The sequence below is a fragment of the Lissotriton helveticus genome, chromosome 11 (genome assembly GCF_964261635.1).
Source record: "Lissotriton helveticus chromosome 11, aLisHel1.1, whole genome shotgun sequence".
Taxonomy (NCBI): Eukaryota; Metazoa; Chordata; class Amphibia; order Caudata; family Salamandridae; genus Lissotriton; species Lissotriton helveticus.
In genome coordinates, this window is record NC_136072.1 from 1,045,966,336 (window position 1) to 1,045,987,565 (window position 21,230).

At 47.5% G+C, this 21,230-nt stretch overlaps 1 protein-coding gene across 2 annotated transcripts in view; it reads left to right on the forward strand.

The window, feature by feature from the left end:
- P2RX4 (purinergic receptor P2X 4) overlaps window positions 1-17,710 on the forward strand; it is a 232,358-nt gene extending 214,648 nt beyond the window's left edge. The window contains exons 12-13 of one of the 2 annotated variants that reach the window (XM_078667503.1): window positions 10,896-10,994; window positions 16,154-17,710. In XM_078667503.1, coding sequence (XP_078523629.1) covers window positions 10,896-10,955 — 60 coding nt within the window. In that variant the 3' untranslated portion in view covers window positions 10,956-10,994; window positions 16,154-17,710. The remainder of the gene's footprint in view (window positions 1-10,895; window positions 10,995-16,153) is intronic. The other variant, XM_078667502.1, reaches the window with a different exon arrangement.
- The last annotated feature ends 3,520 nt before the right edge of the window (window positions 17,711-21,230 follow it).

A 21,230-nucleotide genomic window follows, 5' to 3' on the forward strand; every position in this document is an offset into this window, starting at 1 on the left:
CAGGCTCTAGTAGGCCCCCCGCCCAGTGCTTTTGTATGGCTCTCACCACCGCCGCGTGCAGTAAGTAGTCTCCCCTCGGGAGATCATATCTCTCCTGCAAGGTCTGGTACGGGGACAATATCCCATCTTCGTAAAGATCACCTATCATCTGCAGGCCCGCTTCTTCCCATAAATGCAGTCCCGACCAGTCCCCTCCGTGTGGGAGCGCCGTCACCATGCCCAACGGGATCTCCGGGGCATACGGGTGGCCAGTACCGGTTCGCTTCTGCATGCGGTTCCAGCACAGGCGAAGGGTCCGCTCCTCCCGGGAGAGCTCCCGCAGAAGCAGTTTCTGTTGCAGCGTGATATATGCCAGGACATGGCGGGGTGTGCCGAGGTCTCTTCCTTGCGCCGGGCCGCGGTACACTCTCGCTACTTCCTGTGTAAAGAATTGCATCTGAGCCGCTAAGTAATAGAGCTCGAAATCCGGGACAGCGAGGCCCCCCTCGTCTTTAGGGCGGGTCAACGTTGACAGTGCCACTCTGCGCCTACCTGTTCCCCACAAGAAGGAGATCAACAGTGAGCTCAGTTGTTTGAAGATTGTCCCAGGTATCCACACCGGGAGGGTCCGGAAGAAGTATAATAGACGCGGTAACGCTATTATTTTCAGGAGTGCAACTCGGCCCGCCGTTGAGAGCGGCAGAGTGGCCCAGAAGGACAGACAGCCCTTCAATGAGCGGATGCAGCGGCCGATGTTACCGTCGAGGAGAGCCGACGGGTCGTGATAGATGTGCACCCCGAGGTAACTCAGGCAATGGGGTTCCCAGCGTAGATTCCGACGAAGGGGAGGACATTCCTCCTCCCTCCGCAGTGGGAAGAGGCAGGTCTTAGACCAATTTACCCGCAGGCCCGAGACATCGCCGAAATGCCCCAATAGGCTCTCGGCCCCCTCTACCGCTGCTCCATCGTTATCCAAAAAGAGGAGGAGGTCGTCTGCGTAGAGAGAGATGTAATGCAGCTCTCCCCTGAGATGCAGCCCGGTGTAATATTCCCCCCGCCTCGCCCGAGCCGCCAGAGGTTCTACTGCAAGCGCAAATAGCAGGGGGGACAGAGCGCATCCCTGTCTGGTGCCTCTAGTCACGTCATATTGGTCCGATACCAACGACCCGAGTCGCACCCTCGCTCTTGCTGAGGAGTAGAGCACCTTCGTCCACTGTATGTACCCGTCACCGAGGCCAAATGTATGCAGCACTTTGTATAAATAGTGCCATTCTAGACTGTCGAAGGCCTTTTCGATGTCGACCGCTAACACCAGGGGGGATCGTGCCTCGGAGGGCAGAGTGTCCACCAACCTAAGCAACCTGCGGATATTGTGTGTGGTGTTTCGCGTGGGAATAAATCCCGATTGGTCCTTATGGACCAAGTCTTGCATATGGGCTATCAGCCTAGTGGCCAGGATCGTGCTCAGTATCTTGTAGTCGGTTGTCAGCATGGACAGTGGCCTGTAAGATGCGGGATCTTCACTATCTCTACGTGGCTTCAATAATGGCACCATTATGGCCTCGCTCATCGATCGGGGGAGTTTGCCTGCGTCCTTGGCCTCATTATAAATTGTTTGGAGTCTCGGGGCCAGTAGGTCTAGGTATTTCCCGTAGAACTCTATGGGTAACCCGTCGATCCCTGGCGTTTTATTACGCGCCATTCGCTTCACCGCTCCCCTAATTTCAGTCAGGGCAATAGGGCCTCCCAGAACGTCCGCCTGCTCCTGCTCTAGTCGCGGTAGCTGCAGGTCAGCTAGAAAAACATCCAGAGCTTCAGTGTGGTCACTCAGCTCCGCTCTATACAGCTTCTCGTAGTACGATCTGAAGCAGTGTAGTATTGCAGATTGCGTGGTTTGGATGTGATTCTCACCGTCCTTTAAAGCCAGAATCGGCTGGCTATTCCGGTTGGGGTTTGCCAGCCAGGCTAGTAATGTTCCCGTTTTGTCGCCTTCCGCCAGAGTCTTCGTGAGGTACGCCTTGTAATCAAAGCTACGGAGGCGTTCCATCTCTACCGCCACCGCCTCCCGTGCTCCTCCCACCTTCTCTTGTAGTTCAGGACGATTCGGTCGATCCTGCTCTACCTCACGGAGAGTGCGCTCAGCCTTGTCCAGGTCGTCGAGTAGTGACTTGCGCGCCCCGGCGTATTTCCCTATACAGTGTCCCCGCACCACCACTTTAAATGCATCCCACTCCATGGCCCTGGACGAGGCAGTACCCTCATTATCCACAAAGTACTGGGTAATTCGCTCCCCCAACTCAGTTCGGAAGGGCGGATCGTCCAGTGTGTCAGGTCGCAATTGCCATGCAGGAATCTTGGGGGGTTCAGTCATCCAGTCCAGTGTTAGGAGAAGTGGATTATGGTCAGATAATGTGCGTGCTAGGTATTCCGTCCGAGTTACTGCAGTAGCTACTGGGGGGGAGCATAGGAAGGTGTCTAGGCGTACATGTAAGTCGTGGATACTAGAGTAGAATGAGTAATCCCTCCCAGTGGGGTGTTGCGCGCGCCAACAGTCAGTCAGGTTCCATGTGTTCTGCCAGTCCGTCCGACATTTCGCCAGTCGGTGCACAGGGGAGGTGTGAAGCGGTGGGTGTGATCTGTCCAATGCAATGTTCTCTACCGAGTTGTAGTCGCCTCCCATCAGTATCGGGCCCGCCAGATAGCTGGCGAGTCCCCTGGAGAGACCCGCAAAGTATTGTGCCTGCTCCGCATTTGGTGCGTAAATACTACAGAGCACTATGCGTCGGCCTCTGAGGAGTCCCTCAACTGCTACATACCTCCCGTTGGGGTCGATTGTGTGCCTAGTCACCTGGAGGGGTAGTCCCGCTCTAATCCAAATGAGCACCCCCTTCGCGTACGCTGAATATGCAGTGTAGTACAAGTGACCCCTCAATCTACGCTGGAGCGCAATACCCTCCTTCTTAGTCAGGTGAGTTTCTTGTAAGAATGCTATGTGTACTCCTCTACGTTTCAAGTATGAGTGGACCTTGTGTCTCTTCGCCATAGTGTTCAACCCCCGCACATTCCAGGACACACATTTCAGCGATCCAACATTAGCCATCATCTCTTTGGAGCGCAAACGAAACAATGGTATGCAACAACTTCGACACTGACTTGACCCCTCCCCAGCCCTCTCCAACCATCCCCTATGTCCCTCCTCCCCTTCATACCTAGAGTCGCCCCAACCTCTCTAGTCCCTCCCACCCCTAGAACGGGACCTAACTTCAAAAGAGTTGCTCCCATCCAAACAGTTGAGCAACGTACTCTCTATGTTCCTAGTACGTAGTCGAAGCTACGTTGGCCTTATGGGCCTCGGGGTGCGCACGCTAGCCGCCGAACTCCCTAGGTGCTATCTCCTAGTCCCCCGCCCTGGTACACATGACAATTCCCATACCATCACATTCTCACAGTCGACTGCTCCAGAGTCCCCAGGAGTGGCCGAAAGCCCTTTCAGCTCCATGCAGTACCTTGTCGAGGGCTCAACCTTCGATGATCTCTCCCGACGTCTGCGGTGTGACCTTCGGGCCTTTGGCTCCGCCCAGTTCCGATAGTTCAGTGTCCGAGCCCGTTCCCTGGCCGTCCGAGCCCGATCCCTTCTCCGAGTGAGTTAGTGCCGTGCCTGACACTTTCTTCACTGCTTGTAGTGCTGCTCTTCGTTCGCCTGCTGTTTGAGAGTCCGTCGGTCTTTTGGAGCTCTGTCCGCGCCCTCTGTGTCGCCTCGAGCGCATGAGCGTTTGTCCCTGGCGTTCCTCCTCCGCCGGGAAGCGGGCCCCATCCGTGCCAGTTTTGTAGGTGTCCCACCAGGCCCAAGCATCCGCCGACGTTGGGAAGAACAAAGATCTCTCGTCCACCACCACACGGAGTCTGGCCGGGAAGAGCAGCGAATAGTGTATCCCTTCCGCTCTGAGCTCTTTCTTGATGGACAGGAAGGAGGCGCGCTGTTTCTGCGTCTCGAATGTGTAGTCCGGGAATAGCGTCACTTTACTGTTGTCGACCTGGAACGGGCCCACCTCCCTTGCCCTTTGCAATAGCCAGTCTCTGTCCCTGTAGTGTAGCAATTTTATGATCACCAGGCGCGGAGGGAGACCCGGCTTCGGGGGTCTCGACGGGACTCGGTGCGCCCTCTCTAGAGTGAAGAAAGGGGATAAACCCTCCGGGGCCACCACTGACCGCAACAATTCCTGTAGGAAGCCCACCATGTCCGCCCCTTCCGTTTTTTCCGGAAGGCCCACGAGGCGTACGTTGTTCCTCCGGCTACGATTTTCTGCGTCCTCGGCTCTCCGTTCCAGCGCCTGGATGCGGTCCAGCGCGTCCGCAAGTTTTCCATCCAATGATTTCTGCGCTGGTACCAGGTCCTGCAGGGTTGCTTCCGTTTCCTTGACCCTGTCCGCCAGTTTGGCGTGGTCGGCCCGCAGTAGCCCCAGCCCCGCCGACACTTGTGCTATGTCGCGGTGCAAGGCATCCTTTGTAGCGGCAATGGCCTCCAGGATTTTGTCCTGCATTTGCTGTAGTTCCGTTACTGGTTGCGTGGGGTCGTCAGGCGTGTCTGGGGCAGAGTTTCCACCGCCCTTGGGGCCTTTAGGCTTGCCCATAGCTCCCTCGCGTTGTCCAACCGAGGACCTGTGGGTATGTGGCGGGGGTGATCCCCTCGCGCTCCGAGTTGAGCAGAGCGCCAACCAGTGGCTGTGAAAAACCCCCCTCGCAAGGGATGGCCTCAGTTCGGGGCCTCCGCAAATGGTGTAGCCAGGGGTTGCACCCAGTGTTGGTTCCCAGTGGGGCTTAGGCGTGCTCTGACCAGGACAGGTCCACTCTCCGGGGGGGGGGGGGGGGGGGGGGGGGGGCTAAAGCCCCAGGTCAGGCAACAGTGTCAACGTGTCAGCAGGGCCCCCTGCGCCGGTCGGCTCAGGTCACTGTAGGCCGTGGTCCTTGCAATACGGCACATAGGCCCTGCGGCCCGTGGTCGCAATCAGTGGCCTCCCCGGGACAGTAGGAGGCCGCACCGCCCAGTCGTGGTCAGGTGAGGGGGGGGAAGGGGAGCCCCCTCGAAGCGTGCGTGGCTACGGGTCGTCGCTGCTCTCCCCGGCGACCCGGGGAATCAAGTCACAGGCGGGTGAAGGTGGCGACCCTCCCGTAGAGCCACTGTCCCCCAGGCTCGGTAGACAATCAGCTGCCAGGCGCCCCCCGCGACCCGGATGTTAGCAGGTCCGCTCTGGGAGGCAATCGGTAATGGAGAAGATGGCGGCAGCTCGCGCCGGGCAGGCCCTCGTACCTTCCTCGGCGGGGGCAGGGCTCCGCTGCTCCCTCCCGGTCACGGCAGCCGAGTCGGCCGGATCCCCCTTGACTCCCGTTGCCGGCCTCCGCAGTCGTCAGTAGGTGCCCTCCTCCGTGTGGCCGAACCGCCTTACTCGTAGGTTGTAGGCCCCAAAGCCGGGGTGTCTATTTCGGTCCTCCCGGAGGGAGTGGGACCCTTCCAGTCCCGCCGTCAGCCGTCCTCTGCCACAGGTCGCCCCACGGACGGGGGCCTCCAAACTCCAAAGGGGGCGCCAACCCCCGTCGGCCAGAGTCCGCCGGCTGCACTCCGCACAGTGGGTCGCCAGGGAGGGCGTCACCGGGGCCCTCTAGCGCTCATCGTCCGCCCGGTGACGCCATCTTGGTCGCCGGAGACCCTGACGTTCCTTCGGTCGCGGCCGCCTCCAGAGGGGTTCCGCAGGTTTGGGCCGCAGGACGGAGCAGTCCCGAGGCGAGCTCTCGGGATCCACCCGATTTGAGCGGGGATCCCGGGCCTAGGGAAGGAGTAGATCAGGATCGCCGGGCCGAGGGTCGGGAGCCTCGTTAGGCTGCGACTCTCTGCATCGGCCGCTAGCCACGCCCCTCTAGTTCAACGTTTTTCAAAAGCAGTACCTATTTATTGTATTGCAGAGCGCGATGTCCTTGAAGTGGGCGCCACGCTCATTGTTAAAGTGAATAAAATATTTATTTTTTTAAAGAACGTGGTGTCCCTGAAGAATGCGCCACACTCATTATTAAAGTTTAAAAAAAAGAAAACTGAAACCGAGCGAGGTGTCCCTGAAGTGGGCGCCACGCTCAGTATTAAAGTTAAAAAAATAATAATATACAGAGTGAGGTGTCCCTGAAGCAGACTTCGCGCTCAACATCAAAGTTTTAAAAATAAAATGTAAACTGAGCGTGGTGTCCCTAAAGCGTGTGCTGTCGCGGCACCCGCTTTAGGGAAGCCTGCTTCAGCATGCAAATACAAAAACAAGCAGCCGCCATTTTCCCCATCAGTGTCAATAAACAAAATAATGCTCACCCACTCATAATTCAGACCGTGTAACAAGCCAAGTAAAAGGTCCAGTCGTTATGGGAGGTAACAAATGCAGACAAGGCGGCACCAAGGGGAGATAACAAGCCCATTTAGGAATCTGAAGCCAGCATTTAAGAAGGACAATGACACAAGCCAATGACCAATATGGGCATAGAGTGGGCAGGGCTTCCACTGCATACTCAATTACAGCATGCATCATAGAGCGAGCAGTGTATGTGCACTGCCGCTAAGCTTGACCAAAAGAAAAATGGAGTATGAATGACCCACTACAATTTGCCAGGGTGTCATGTTTATCAAGTATAGGGGTTTTAAAAATACAATTTAAGTAGTTCCCAAAGGTGTCCATAGTTTGCAGACTAGTTTTGGAGGTTGTATACCCCACACACCCAAAATGGCACTGGTAGTCTAAGGCCTCAAAAACCAGGCCACAGATTTGATAAACTCAAACTGGCACGCATAATTTGCGGTGCAATGGTCAAGGAGGTGGACTGTGGGTGCCATCTTAGATGCATCAAGTTTGTAACCTTGGCAAATAGCATGCAGACTACCATATGCCGACAGTTTAATATTGGGGCCCTTGAGTGTACACTGCCTCTAAGGCCTGGCGATAGGATGCTCTCCCCCTTATGTGGTCTTTACTTTTTTCTGTGGGACTCGGGATCTGTGCGTCTTGACCAGCCAGTCAGTCAGTTCTTTCGGTTTTTATCCATGGATCCAAAATGGTATACAGGAGCAAAAAGCTCTAGGAGGACTATACGGTTACTATTTTAGTCTGCAAACATAAATGTCCAAGATAAGAAAGTGTTAACCCTTTAAAGCCCACCAGTACCTTTTTTTTAAAGTACATTTTTCCAAAACGACTGAATGGATTCATACCAAACCTTCAAAAATATGCTTTATGTAGTTTTACTTTCATGGCAAGTTTGGCGTGAATCTATTCATCAATTTTTGCTATTTCTGTAAGCAACATTTCCTGTGGGTGCTTAAATAGGGAAATGCATATTTTTACTCATTGCAGGGAACTGCACAAAATGTGGCACACTGGATCTTCGCTAACTCGCCTAAGCAATTGATAAATTTACAGCACATCATCCATGGGACAAAAGTTGTAAGCAAATCATAAAATAGCTTTAAAATATTTGTCTGTCTGTCTATCAAGTTATGGTTGTATCTCACTAGTAAATAAAAGGTCATAGCAGTGTCAAATGCCAAGTTAACAGCCCAGCCAAACCGATTCTCAATCATAGACTAAGGGTGTACAAATAGGTCAGCTTCCAACTTAGTGTTTATATTTTCTTGAAAACAAAAAGTTTAATGTTTTGCAAAGAGCAAAGCTTTGAGAATTTTAAAATGAAGGACACCACTTTAGCAACTCCACCACCCCAAGTCCCATATTATGAGCCTGAGTCTTACCTTCCAGCTCCTCCCCAAACCACCTCATACTCAGACAGCTACCCTTCATCTGTCCCATGGAAAGTTTGCAAGTCATTCCCTCTCCCCTCCTTTCTAAAGCTTAATGCCTCCTCATTCTCCCCCCCCCACACACACACACCTTCCCTGTCCAATGCCATACCTCTGATTCTTTTTCCAGCCATGGATGTCCTGCCCTTCCTGGGTGAGACATCCTGTAGCTAGAAACAAGCAGCATAATGGGCTATAATACTCCATAGGTTGCAAGACATTTTGTTAACTAAAAGGGGCCTCGAACCCGACCAATTCTTAGGTAATTATTCGTTGGCTGCATTGTCACTCCTATTTGATGATTCCTGGTTGGTCAGTGTGTGTTTGCTTTACTTTCTCTTCGGTCGTTTATTCCTTCCATGGAGCATGGACTAAATACTGATTGCTCCATTTTGAATAATGTCCTTCCACTGCTCGCGCTGGGGCTTTTTTTTGTTGCTTATTCCTTCATCTTCCTTGTTGTTGCATGCCCCCTCCCACATCTTTGCTTGCACGGTTGTTGTTACTTCCCCCTCCCTCCAACTCCATCTTGCATTGTTGCTTGCTAGTTGTTTTTGCTTGCCCCCTCCCTTCTCTTGTGTCGTTGCTTGCCCCGTTATTGCTTGCCCCTTCATTGATTGCCTGTTGTAGCTTCCTCCGTTTCTATCTCCCACCTTTTTTGCTTGCCTAGTCCCACCGGAACGCTCCTCCTCACAAAAAAAGCATTGACAAGGCCAAATAGCTCTTGCCAAAGCGAGAGCTATTGAGCTTTATCAATGTTTTTTTAACCATGTTTTACAGCAGCATGGCTACTATGCAGCATGGTTGAAAATAAAACAAAAAGGGAAGGGCTACGACACAGCCATCGTTGACTGCGTCATATTGCTTTTTAGGGTTCGACTTCACAGTGCTTGCGCTGTGCTTGCAAAATCTTTTATTCGAAAAAAAATCTTAAAATGGGCCCAAAGCCCGCCCTTTACTTACTGGTACTTACCATTGGTTGGCTCCCACGTTGCTTTTGTTACCTTGAATTTGATTGGTCAGCGCCTCCTGTACCTTCCTGCTACCTTTTTGGGCTTCAGCGTTGTGGCAGAGCTTGGACCAAGTACAGTTTGTAGTCTGTGGCCAGTGTCCTTCCACTGTCCACAGGCTCCTCCACGTACTACTTTTTAAATTTTTGACATGCCCTCTTTGACAGTGCATGTCTCTGCAGTCATGTTCCCCCGCCCACATCTTGCTTTCGCCACCCCACCCCTTCCCACTGACCATTGTAGGTGCTCCCTATCACATAGCCCCCCTGTTGTTGCTTCCCACATGTCCCTCGTGTTTTTCTACCTCCCGCTGCCCGTTCTTTCATCCATGTTTGCTAGTAAGATTTACTTATCACAAATAACATCATTCAGCTGACTTAAATTGTGGGTGCACACGCTGATAAATTGCCCTGCAGCAAACGTGCTTCAGACATCTGTATACAGTTTGTGTCAGTCATGGGAATTCACTGATTTCCTAAATTAGTTCATAGTGCGTCAGTGAGCTATTTATGTATTGCAACACTTGCCATTTTTAGTTATCTAAAATTGTACTAAAAGTAGACATTTAGTTGTTTATAGTGGTTCTCCCCCCCCCACCACATCCTTGCTTGCCCTGTAACCCTCCTGCCCTCCTTCCCTCTTCCTGCTGTCTGTGATGGTGTGTTTGTTATGCAGACCACAGTGGCTCCCACGTGTGATGCCAGTAACTATAGCAGGCAGTGCTGGAAGGGGTCGTAAAAGGAGCAGCGACAAAACAAACCCCATCTTCACTTGGGAATGGTTGCAGTAATTTGTCTAAGAATAGCCAAATTCTTGAGGAGACATATGAGATAAACTGGAAATAAATGTTGCCTAGTGTATTCCACATGATTTAGAAGTATTATGGGAAGCTTTTTCCTTTAACAGTCATGAAAATAAATACTTAATCGGAGGGCTGCTTGCCCCCTGATGCAGAGGACACTTGACCTGGCAATTTTTCTCCTCATGGCCGTGTCCTCAAAGAATTGTTTATTATCCGTCTCCATGAGCAATAACTTGAAAAAACAAATTGTAAGTCGGGACTCATGACGCAAAATACGGTCCTACAACTACCGATGTTTGCTGCAAAAGGGCAACCAACCATTGCAACTAATCTCCTGGCTTTCCACATCGCTTCTCATCCTACTAGCTGCATCTAATTTGAAAATTAAAACTACGAATATCAGAATGCACTTCAGTAGCCGAGTTCTTGAAAGGTAAGGCAAAGAAACTGGAGTGGCAGAATTCTTAATCTCTTGAAATGAAGCAAAATAATGAATTTATTAGGCCAATTTAGGTTTAAACTTCTTTTTAATGGGCTTGCTACATTTTTAGACATATTACACTATGCACACCTAGAGCACACTGAGGATGTGTATGGAAGCGGAGGTCGGTCTTTATTCAATGGATCCTTTTAGATGACTGAGAGGCAGGGGAGTTAACAACAAATTTACAATTTAACTTTCGTGTGGCCCATTTGGCCACACAATGAGGACCTGGAATCAGTAGGTACAGCTTAGTAGGTTTATTACAATTTAGTAATCAATACAATATTGGTGCATATCAAGATCTCATCATAAAGATTCAGAATCCTAATTGGCAAGCTAAAACGCCGGAATAGGTTCAGTCTCAGTAGCATAAGACATACAAAGAGTACTATCAAGGCAATACAGATACCTAGAAACATAAATTGGCATTCCCTAAAGAAACACTCATTTTCCTTTCTAAACATGAACAGATTTAAGGGTCATCTAATCCAGGCTCTAAGCTGGAATAAAGAAGGTTCAGAATAGAGGGTCTTAAAGGATTCGGGAATAAAGGAAGGAAGGTGACAGCATAGTGAAGACTCCAGTAGACGTTTTCTGAAAATGGGAATCGGTGTTTAGCATGAAGTTACACACTTGTAAGGGCAAAAGGAAGCAGAGAGGTCTGTACCTCTCAAGGTCAAAAGTGATCTGCTAAAATTCTAACAGTGTGAACACGAATTAAAACCAGAAAGTTCGAGTAGTATCCATTTCTCCTTACACGTCGCCAGAAACCCCAATTATTTTTCTTTCTCACAGTGTGCATCTGCAACATCCATTGATTTTTCCCATCCCACAGAGCTCGAACAAGCAAGTTAAACTTCAGCACCTTCGTTCCTGGTACACGATGAATAGAAGGTATCTTCTGCTTGTTAAATCATCCTGTTCTTGACAAGTTTTCTCTTCTCAGGCCTCATTATCTTTAATACACATTACTCCTTTATCTAGCTATGAAATTACGAAAATGCACCTGCAAAGGAAAAAAACATGCAGAACTGGAAAAATCTATTTCAGGTTAAGAAATAAAGGCCTCGTCAGGCTAACTTTGGTTAATAATTTTGAATGTGCACTCAGTAACGGCTGCTCCCTGTGGGGGTTGTTCCGGAGGTTGGAATGTAAATAAAAAAATGGACCTGCCTTTAACGGCCGGCCTCCGCCTTGCCTCCGTCCTCGTCCTCTTCATCTCCCTGTCCTGGCCGGCAGCACCTGGAAGCAGCAGGGCAGACAGGCTCCCCTGAGCCTATTACAACTCTGCTGTGCAGCATTGTGATTGGTATCTGAAAGAGACACGTTAGTATTAGATTCCTTACCTTAGAATATCCCCAGGCGTCAGACTGGAGATATTCTAAGGTAAGGAATCTAATACTAACTAATGTCTCTTACAGATATATCGTTACACAAGTAGTAACTTGTGCCTCCGTGCCATAGATCAGCGCTCAGACTGGAACAGGGAACCTGTGCATGTCCCTGACCAGGCTGTGTAATGCAGCCGGGTAGGAACATGCAAAGTGCGCATGAACTGTTTGGTCGGCCCAAAAGGGCCGTCCAAACAGTTCATCATACTTAGGGAGTGTACACCACTTCTCCCATGCTCTGGCCAGCCCCGCCTGCCCACCGACTGCAATAGGGAAAATCAAATGATAACAGCACGTTATTATCATTTTATTTTTATTTTTGAGCAGTGGAGCGACGCTCCTCTGCATTAGCGGAGGAGCCACCAGTGTATGCACTTCAAATACATGATTATATGTGCACGCAATATGTCAGACTAAATGCAAAGCATGAATAATAAGTTCATGATTATGTATGCAATGTACTTTTAATAAATGCAGTGTATCTTGAAATACAAGTGTAAATGTGAATGAGAACTACAAATCTTCGTTAAGCTAAACATTAGAACACGTGTATATAAATCTCTAGTTTGTACAGTTTATACACCTCAGTGATATGTATTTAGTGCTTCACTTTACATTAATAAAGTTAACACACGCAGAGTATATAGTGTCAGGTACACATATATATTGCTTCTGTGATGTGTAGGGGTGTGCCTGCTTCAACATTAATTTATGTGAAATATCATTTTAGCCAGCTTCTTTTGGGGAATCCCTAAACTATGGATACATTGCTAAATGAATTAATTTATACTTGATTTTTGCTTTTCATTTGCAATGTGACTCATAACATAAAAAAATTCCTAAAACTAAAAACTATCCTTGACTTTCTTCAAAATGAATAACCTGCCAACATCTAAAACCAGTATTGCCAAAAAACGATGACGCAGTCAATGCTTGCGGTGTCATATTGCTTTTTTTTTTTTACTTAGTCATGTGGCACAGAAGCTGTGCAACATGTAAACAAACATTGACAAAGCCAATAGACTTTGCCTAGGCGAAACCTATTGGCTTTGCCAATGCTTGTTTTTCCGCTTTCACCCGATGTGCTTTTTAATATTGAGAAAGTCAATGTCAATATGAATAACGATACATTCATGTATAAAAACAAAATCTCATCTTTTTTTTTTTATTCTTTTTATTAGTATGTAGATCAAAAATCAAAAAGAAAAACCAGGTGACATTAAGTAATAGCATAATGACCGACAGTACAGTGGCACTTTGCAATACATATCGACGAAAACTTTCTCATTTACCCGCCCCTTGGCCCATCTCCTGTGAGTCTAAAATTTACACTCGATTCTAGCCCCCCTAGCTCCCAAATATTTGAAGGGGTATGCAATACAGGAGCACATGGTTGTCCCCAATAATCATTCCATTTCCCCACAACTTGGTCCATTTGTACGGACACCCTCTACTTTTAAAGACTGCCTTCTCTGCCTGCATGCACCAGTCTGTCTCTTTTCCAGTCTCCCAACTGTGGTACAATCGCAACCCCCCAAAGTTTCAATACGTTCCGTTTGGCCACCATCAGTCCCAAAGTGACCCAGAGGCGGTCCATGCGGGTGACAACTGTGTCACCCCAAATGTTTGAGCCACCACTTCTCCTAGGGCTCTAATCTACCACCACACACACTTGTAATGCAGGTCACCACTGCCGCCCAATACAGCTGCAGCACTGGACAGTCCCATACCATGTGGTAAAATGTACCTATTGTCCACACCTTTTGGGGCAGAGTGCCTCATCCACTTTACTCATTTTCAGTAGTGTTGTTGCTACATAATAACTCCTAAGAAGGATCTTGATCCGAACGAGGCAGAAGCGTGAGCATATGGCCATCTCATGTGGGGGAGCGAAGGCCTCAGGCCACTCATCCTCCTCCACACCACACAGATCTCTCTCCCAAGCTTCCAGCAGTCGGATCAGAGTGTCTGGAAAGTTGTTTAACAATTTTTGATGTGTGAGGGAGATCGCCTTTTTGGGTAAGTATTCTTCAAGTAATCTGTTCTCTAGCGGGGAGGACTTGGAAAGGGCTTCCCCAGGGTGGGATCACTTTATACAGGACATAACGGACCTACAAGTATCCCTAGGCCTCCTTGGTCGCCAAATGATAGTCATTTTGCAGTTTGGTATAGGGGAGCACCTTGCAGTTTTTCTTCATATCCCCCTCTCGGAAACAGGCCTATAAGATCCCATTTGTCATACCCCCTCTGGCGAGCAAGAGTTCCAAGATGTGCTGTGTTCCACAGGGGTGTAGCTTGTGTGATCAAAATCCTCATTCCCCCCCCCAGCCCATGTCGGTTAGTGCCCCATGCCACAAGGGGACAGTGATGGCTGTTGGGTCAAAGTGGGGAGTACAGGTCGCCCCTCCATAGAAAGCCTGTTGGTAGCCCCCCGGTTGCAATTTCTCCTGTCCATTCATTAGGCCAGCTCGCCCCAGGGAAGGTGCACCAAGTGATTGACAACCATGAGCTGGAATGTCCAGTAGTATTTTGTGTGGAAAGACTATTCCCCCATCGTACTCCCCCCTCCCCCCCATGTCCGTTTCTGGAGCGATATGCGAGTTGGACCCTGGTCGCAAAGAAGCGCATAGACCTCGCTATCTATGGTGCAGAAATTGGGCTGTGATATTGGGTAGGGTGTGTTTTGGAGTGTGTATAACAATCGCACGAGGCTCATCATCTTAAAGCAAGCCGCTTTCCCCAGGAAGGATAGAGGTAGAGTTTTCCAGTGTTTCACATCTCTTCACAAGTGCAGCAATGAGGTTTCAAGGTTGGGTGTATAGAAAGCGACCGGATCTCTCATAGTAAATATGCCGAAGTAGCGGAATCCATCTGTGACCACCTCCACCCTACAATTATCAGGGAGTACCAGGAGGACCCTGTGAAGGGCATAGATCAGCTATTTAGTTTAGTTGATGGTGTAGCCAGAGTACTTGCGATAGAGGGCGAATATATGTTCTACTCTGTCCAGTGTGGTGGAGGGGTCGGCTACGTACAACATGATATCGTCTGCATATAGTAAGATTTGGTCCACCTCAATCCCTTGACTATGGGCAGTGAGGTGGAGGGGTCGGCTACATACAACATGATTTAGTCTCCATATAGGGAGATTTGGTCCAGCTCAATACCTTGACTAAGGAGCGCTACGGATCCAGGCTTCAAGTGGTTCCAATATCGGGGCAAAGGTCAAGGGGGAGAGCGGACAGCCTTGCTTGGTGCCCCTCCAAAAAGGAAACTGTGCCGATGTGCCGCATTTCACTACAATCTGCACTAGAGGTCCCGAATATAACAATTGGACCCAGCAGATAAAACTGGGACCGAAGCCCATCTTTTCTAGGACTGTGTACATAAAGGGCCATTCCACAGTATTAAATGCCACTTGTACGTTTAAGGACAGCACCAGCGTGTCCTCACGGATGTCAGACGCTTGTCCCAGTATCTCATGTAACCTCTGCAGATTGAGCTCCGTGTTTCTTCTTGGCATAAATCCGGATTGAACAGAATGAATCAGGGATCTGATCTACCAAACCAATGGTGAAGCCAAAGGTTTTGCGAGAAGCAGGTCTATATCATTGCATTTGGCAGGGATATGGGAATGTAGGAGGCACTGTCATCAGGCAGCTTGTTCTCCTTGGGGATAACCTCTATGCTTGCCAGCCGCTGATCTTGATGAAGTTGGCCGACATCAAAGCTTTTGAGAAACATACCTAGGAGAGGTGGAGCAACACTGTCAGTGGTCGCATCTTTTTTTTTTTACATATTCACCCATCGTGAACTACACATCAACCCTGACTCAGAAATATGTGGTTAGGCAGACCCTGAGACCCAGGCCCAAGGTTACTGATGGACAGGTCATAGGTGAGGTAGCACGTAGCCAGCATACAAGCACGCAAACAGGAAATCCCAGATCTATCCCACAGTTAGGCGCAGCAACACCACAATGGGAGATTGGCCCCAGTAAATCACACATGGACGGAGGGGTGCGCACATTCCCAAAACACCATAAAGTCTCCTCTGCCTGCAGGAAGGACAGAGCATTCTGATGCTGGATACACAAGATCTAAAGTGCAGTATAATGAGTAGAGCACAGCCATTCCCCCCACTACCCTTTAAATCCTGAACAGGGATGATTGATCGGAAAAGTAAAGGAACCTGTAAAAAATGTTCTAATCTAATCACAATATTAAAATGATCCTGAAAAATGGCCTGCACAGGGAGCATTACACCACACCACCTATTTAAAAATGAGAAATGGGGTAATTCAATTATATTTAAATCACCATATGGACTAACATCTTATGCGTTTACTGACATTTCTTAGGAGGAGCTCATGAAATATTCCAAAGTTTGGCAGAATACCCAGGAGTAGGCAATTATGTCTACTTGGAACAATGTATTTAGCTCCCAATGGGATGGATTGACTACGGAATTCTAGGCTAGCCACAATCCAGAGCAGTCTTCTGTCCCGCAGTCCAAGGAGCTTGTCTGGTCCAAAGCGTGAGGCTTTACACTCTACTTAAATGCAACATGTTTGAAAGTATTTGTATTTACACAGTACATTGTTTTTAATGATAATAAGGTTGTTCAGTACATCTTAGGACTCTTGTTTTTTCTTTTTTATAGGGCTCAAGTGAATCCTATGGAACTGGTTCGTGACTGCGGAAATGCTTTGGATTTGTACAATGCTGTAGACGAGGTCCTCTTATTTCACATTACGGACCCAGATTTGCATTTGGGATATATCAACGCTATTTCCCACCAAGACTGACGGATGTACATTTGCAATGATCCACATGGTATATTACTTGAACATTACATTTTGGATATTGTCAATAGGAGAACTAAAAGGGAGCTTGAGCCGCACTATATATCTTGCACCGCCTCCTTGGAGCCTCTTCCTCCAGCAGTCCATAAGACTGGAGATGGCTCTGAGGGCAACTGGAAACTTTTCAAGGGTATATTTTTTGCACTTTACCGATATAAATCCCACTCTGGTGTCTGATGCATCTTTTCATCTGTCCCTGGAACCTTTGATTATGCCTTCCTTTGATAAAACTTTTAGCTCTCCTAGGGGTTGCTTTAGCTGCATTTCCTCTCTGGGGCTGTGGCAAATTCTCAAACCTTTGTGGACTGCAGATGTGTACCTACTATGTCTGTTTCAAACCACAGTTCATATTTACTCTTCATACCACTCCCGATCCCCAACAAGACCTTCCCTTATAACCACTGACTTCCAACCCTTCTCTCACTGCGCATGTCAATGTCAGACATGGTGCAAGGCATGGTGCAAACCTTTCTAAGCCAGTACGCAGATTCACCCCGCCTCTTGAGTCATAACCATTGTTGTAAACCAGACATTTGTCAACATGTTTAGCTTTGTCATCTGAACAAAAGGCCTAGAGTCAATGTAACACCCAGCACAGGACCACTTGCCCTAACTTACCAGAACTCTATACCATAACACTATAGCGCACCCAACAGCACATCATGGGGGCCTACTCATCCCTACCCAGGCCTCGGGTATGGAGGTCTATCTCCCACCCTCCAAACACACAAGGCAGTGAGGTCTGCACGAGGTTGATTCTCATCCTCATTAAAAGGCCTCCATGTCATGTCCATTACAAGTCCTTTAAAGCCTTGGCACTGATGCTGCACTCACCACCAGTACCTTACCCACTCCCTTCCCCTAAGAAAATGCCTAGGTTATGCCAAGCGCAGCCACACACCATAGGGCCTATCTCCCCTGTCCATGTAAACAATTTCTTGATGCTGATTCCGGCCCACCCACCAAATCCACCAATGGCGTTTTGGAATCCGATGGCATCTGACCTGAGTGACTTACTGTGAAAGCGATGGTTAAGATTATTTCATTTTTTATATATTATACAATATTATGAAAAAAAGCCTTGGGCTGACTTTTTGAAAAATAATATTGCTACACTATGTGAAATTATATTGAAATCTTCAAGAATTTTATAACTAATATTCTTATATTTCTTTCAAGATATAATCTTGTAAGACAGTCTGAGCAATCATAGTTTTACTTTTGATGGCGGAAAATGAATGTTTTGTGACAGGGTTGGGTTTTGGACCAATAAAGACGACAAGATTGTACAGTAAATTCCTAGATGGAAAAATGCTGCTGAATATTTTTGGGGAAAATAAATATTGCCAAATGTTTTTGTTGTGGGCATTTTTCATTAGTGTGAAGTTGTCCACAGACTATACTGTAAAATCTCTCTTGCTGCATAACGAAAGTTACTCTTTCACCGCGGCACATGGGAACTGCAATTTTTAACAGAAGTCCCTTGTCTGCCCAGGGACCTTTCCAAGTTTTCTGGATCACCTGGAAATCGCAAACCTCCAAGGTACCAAAACACACACTCTGTGCTGGTAGTGTACACTGAACAATGTTGATGAGGGATGGTTATGAAGAATACACGGATACATACTTGACATGCATATGAAGCCTATGTGTTTGAAGCCTCCTGGATAGCCTTCCACAAAAGCAACATCTTTTCCAATAACCGGATAATAGGCAATGTGAATGTCATCCATGGCCGAGGTAGGTAACTGTAAGCAGTACCTATGTGTAACACAAGTAATCAGGCATCGTAACCTACATATGCTAAAGTTGCTTGACTATCCGTAAACTGTTTGGCAAATAAGTGCACCCACTCAGTCTGAATATAGGGTGAACCGGAAGAAGAAAAGAACCCTAGTAACTATTCTTAATCAACTTAATACCTGCAGCCACCTTCTTACTGCTTTCTCAGTTCTCTTGGTATTTCTTCTGTCTGTGCCCACTGAAAGTAAAAGAAACGCCATGAGACTGTGCATATGAAACTATTAAGAACTTTCACTAACCACTAACTATGTGCTTAATGCTGGACTGGGGCTGTGAGTCCGCGGGACAAATGCATCTAGGCCTATTTGCAAATACAAGGCGGTCCTCGTGAATTCAAACATAGTTTCGGCCTAGAACAGGGTCAGCTCTTCATCAGGCCTAAGTTGCAGTTTCCATACTCTTTATTGTAAGTCGCTGGGAAAACTAAGATAACCGTACATTGTGTTGAGGCCCTTATCTGTCTCTTACAAGTCGCTGAATATGCACAAGGCTACCTATGACGTGGAACTCAGCAGTCAGTAATTGAGGTAAATGAATAATTTGGACCATGGCTGAGTTTGCAATTTACCACACGCAGAATTGGTGTAGTGCATTTTCTGGGGTAAAGGTTTCACTCCTGAAATTACGTAAAGCAATGTACAGCCTAACTTTTTTGTGAAGGTGCAGAACTATATTTTAGTTTAACTCTTATACACCGTGACCTGTACTGCTATAGTTTGAGTGGCCACTCTTATACTCTGTGACCTGTACTGCTATAGTTTGAGTGGCCACTCTTATACTCTGTGACCTGTACTGCTATAGTTTGAGTGGCCACTCTTATACTCTGTGACATGTACTGCTATAGTTTGAGTGACCACTCTTCTACAAAGTCAATCCCTTAATACAACTCAAGGAGCAGGATACACCTCTTAGGAAGTTACTGCGCAGAAAGTGACACCACGGTCCTTGATTGTTGGGTATTAGGAGGTCAAAGTGCACCACCGACAATGGCACCAGACCAAACAATGTACAGGAAGTGATGACAGTGCGAGTGATTATACAGGAAGTGGTGTAGGCTAATGTTCTCGCAATGCAGGCCGCTCTGGCTCAGCCTCCACATTGACGCTTACTTCTGCAAAGTAGAAGTGACATTTTATAGAATGACGTATGTGATCACATGCATGTTTGTGTACAACCACCTCAGTGTATAGTGTTCCCAAACGTCCCCACCAACGTTCTCTCAGAACATCATAATAAAACTGTCTGGAAATCTCTTATGTTCTGCACGCAAATGATTGTGAGTAGATCGGTCTTCATTAAGACTGTGAAAAATCAATGAATGAAAAACGATGAAATTGCAAAAAGTTAATTTTGGCACAAATATAGAACAATAATAGAAAAAAAACCACATATAAAAATAGTTAAAAGACCTCACCTAAAAAGAAACATCCAATTACATGAAATAGGCAACCATATTGATATTTTAGAATTGGAAATCTTTTGCTATAGTTTCGGATTCAGGGGATAATCGTGGTCCAGACGGGATATTTAGTGAAATGAAGAAGCAATGGGTGTCTTTGAGCAATGCTTTGAAAAGTGGAGCATGGACTATGACAGGGAAAGGTCTAACCTTAGGATCCTTTAAACTTTCCAACAGGTATCTATGTAACTCTATAGCATTACCCACATTGGTAGACAGCATGTTCATCTCTTCAGGGACCCACATGAAACCTTCCTCCTCCCTTATATTATGAAGTGAAAGTGCCTGGTGGTATACAATGACATGGATTAGGCCATACATATTACATTATTTTAAAGTGTGACCATCGTACACAAACAATTTTCACATTCCATTATATTTTTTCACCCCGATTTTTTACTCCACACAATCTTATTTGATCTGTAACAGCAGTGCATATTATTTAGGGTTCTTTGAAAAAGGGTTCAGGTAGATGGTGAGGGTTCAGAAAAGTGTTTATTGCTTCCAACTCCGGGACAGACAGCGGTTTCTATTCATTTTAGTAAGTTTGGTATTTCAAAAGAATGGCTGTAACCCTGCTGTCTTAAGATAGATGGGTTAGACCAAGCCCAGGCCTCCAGTGCCCTTGGTAGCGAAGAGAAAGGCCACTCCATCCAATCCTGGCGCTGCTCTGATGCTGATTAGCAGCAAGAGAGCAGCACCAGGATTGGTTAGGAAGTTTTGAGGGTCCTGTGCTGGAGGCAGAGCCGAGAAAAAGAAACCAGACCTGGGCGAGGAGTACGTTTGTCAGGTCAGTACATACTCATTTTGTATTTTGTTTAAAATGTGCAGTCCACACCCGTTTACCCGCCCTACCACTATCTAGTGCTGCCAGCCGTGAATTGAACATACCAAAACACTTACAGTGTGCTTAAAGACACTGCTTTCTGTTGTTTTATATAATTGTCACTCTAATTTACCTGCTTCTTGTTTGATGGCTTGCCTTCCTCTACTTTTGTTTGTCCCTCTCCTGGAGCACAGCCTCTTTGCCTTCCCTTTGATTGGATGGTGTGTGTTCTTCCACCACTCACATTCATGAATTTCCATTTCCAAGTTAGGTCTCAGCCTACCAGACAGCTCAGCTATCTGCATTTGCTAAAGACATCGTGGGGACTTTCAGAAAGTTGACCAAGGAATGCATTCCACCTGTTGCATGCTATTTGCTTTGCAGTTTGTAACTTGCATTGCATGCTTTCCATTTGCTAGCTTTTTTTGCTTTAAGCTGTGCAGGTTCAGTTTGTCCATCCCGTTTCCTAAACCGTATTTACGGTCTTCTTCCACAAACTCGTTTTCTGTAAACAGGCCTTTAAATCGGGCTTGTATCTCGTCATGTTTGCTGGACATTCAAAGACTGAGGGCAAATGTCAGGCGCTGTCTAATCCTTACGAGTGCTCCCGGTCTGTAAACAACCCTGTAAATCTTGTTCTTAACTCGTCACGTTTGCTGTGCATTCAAAGGCTGAGGTCAGATGTCCCGACGCACAGAAGCCAGACATGTGGACCAGAGCACATCGGACTAGTTTATTTCTAAAGTTTTATATACCGCTGGCTAGACCCGGAGGTATCAGAGCGCTT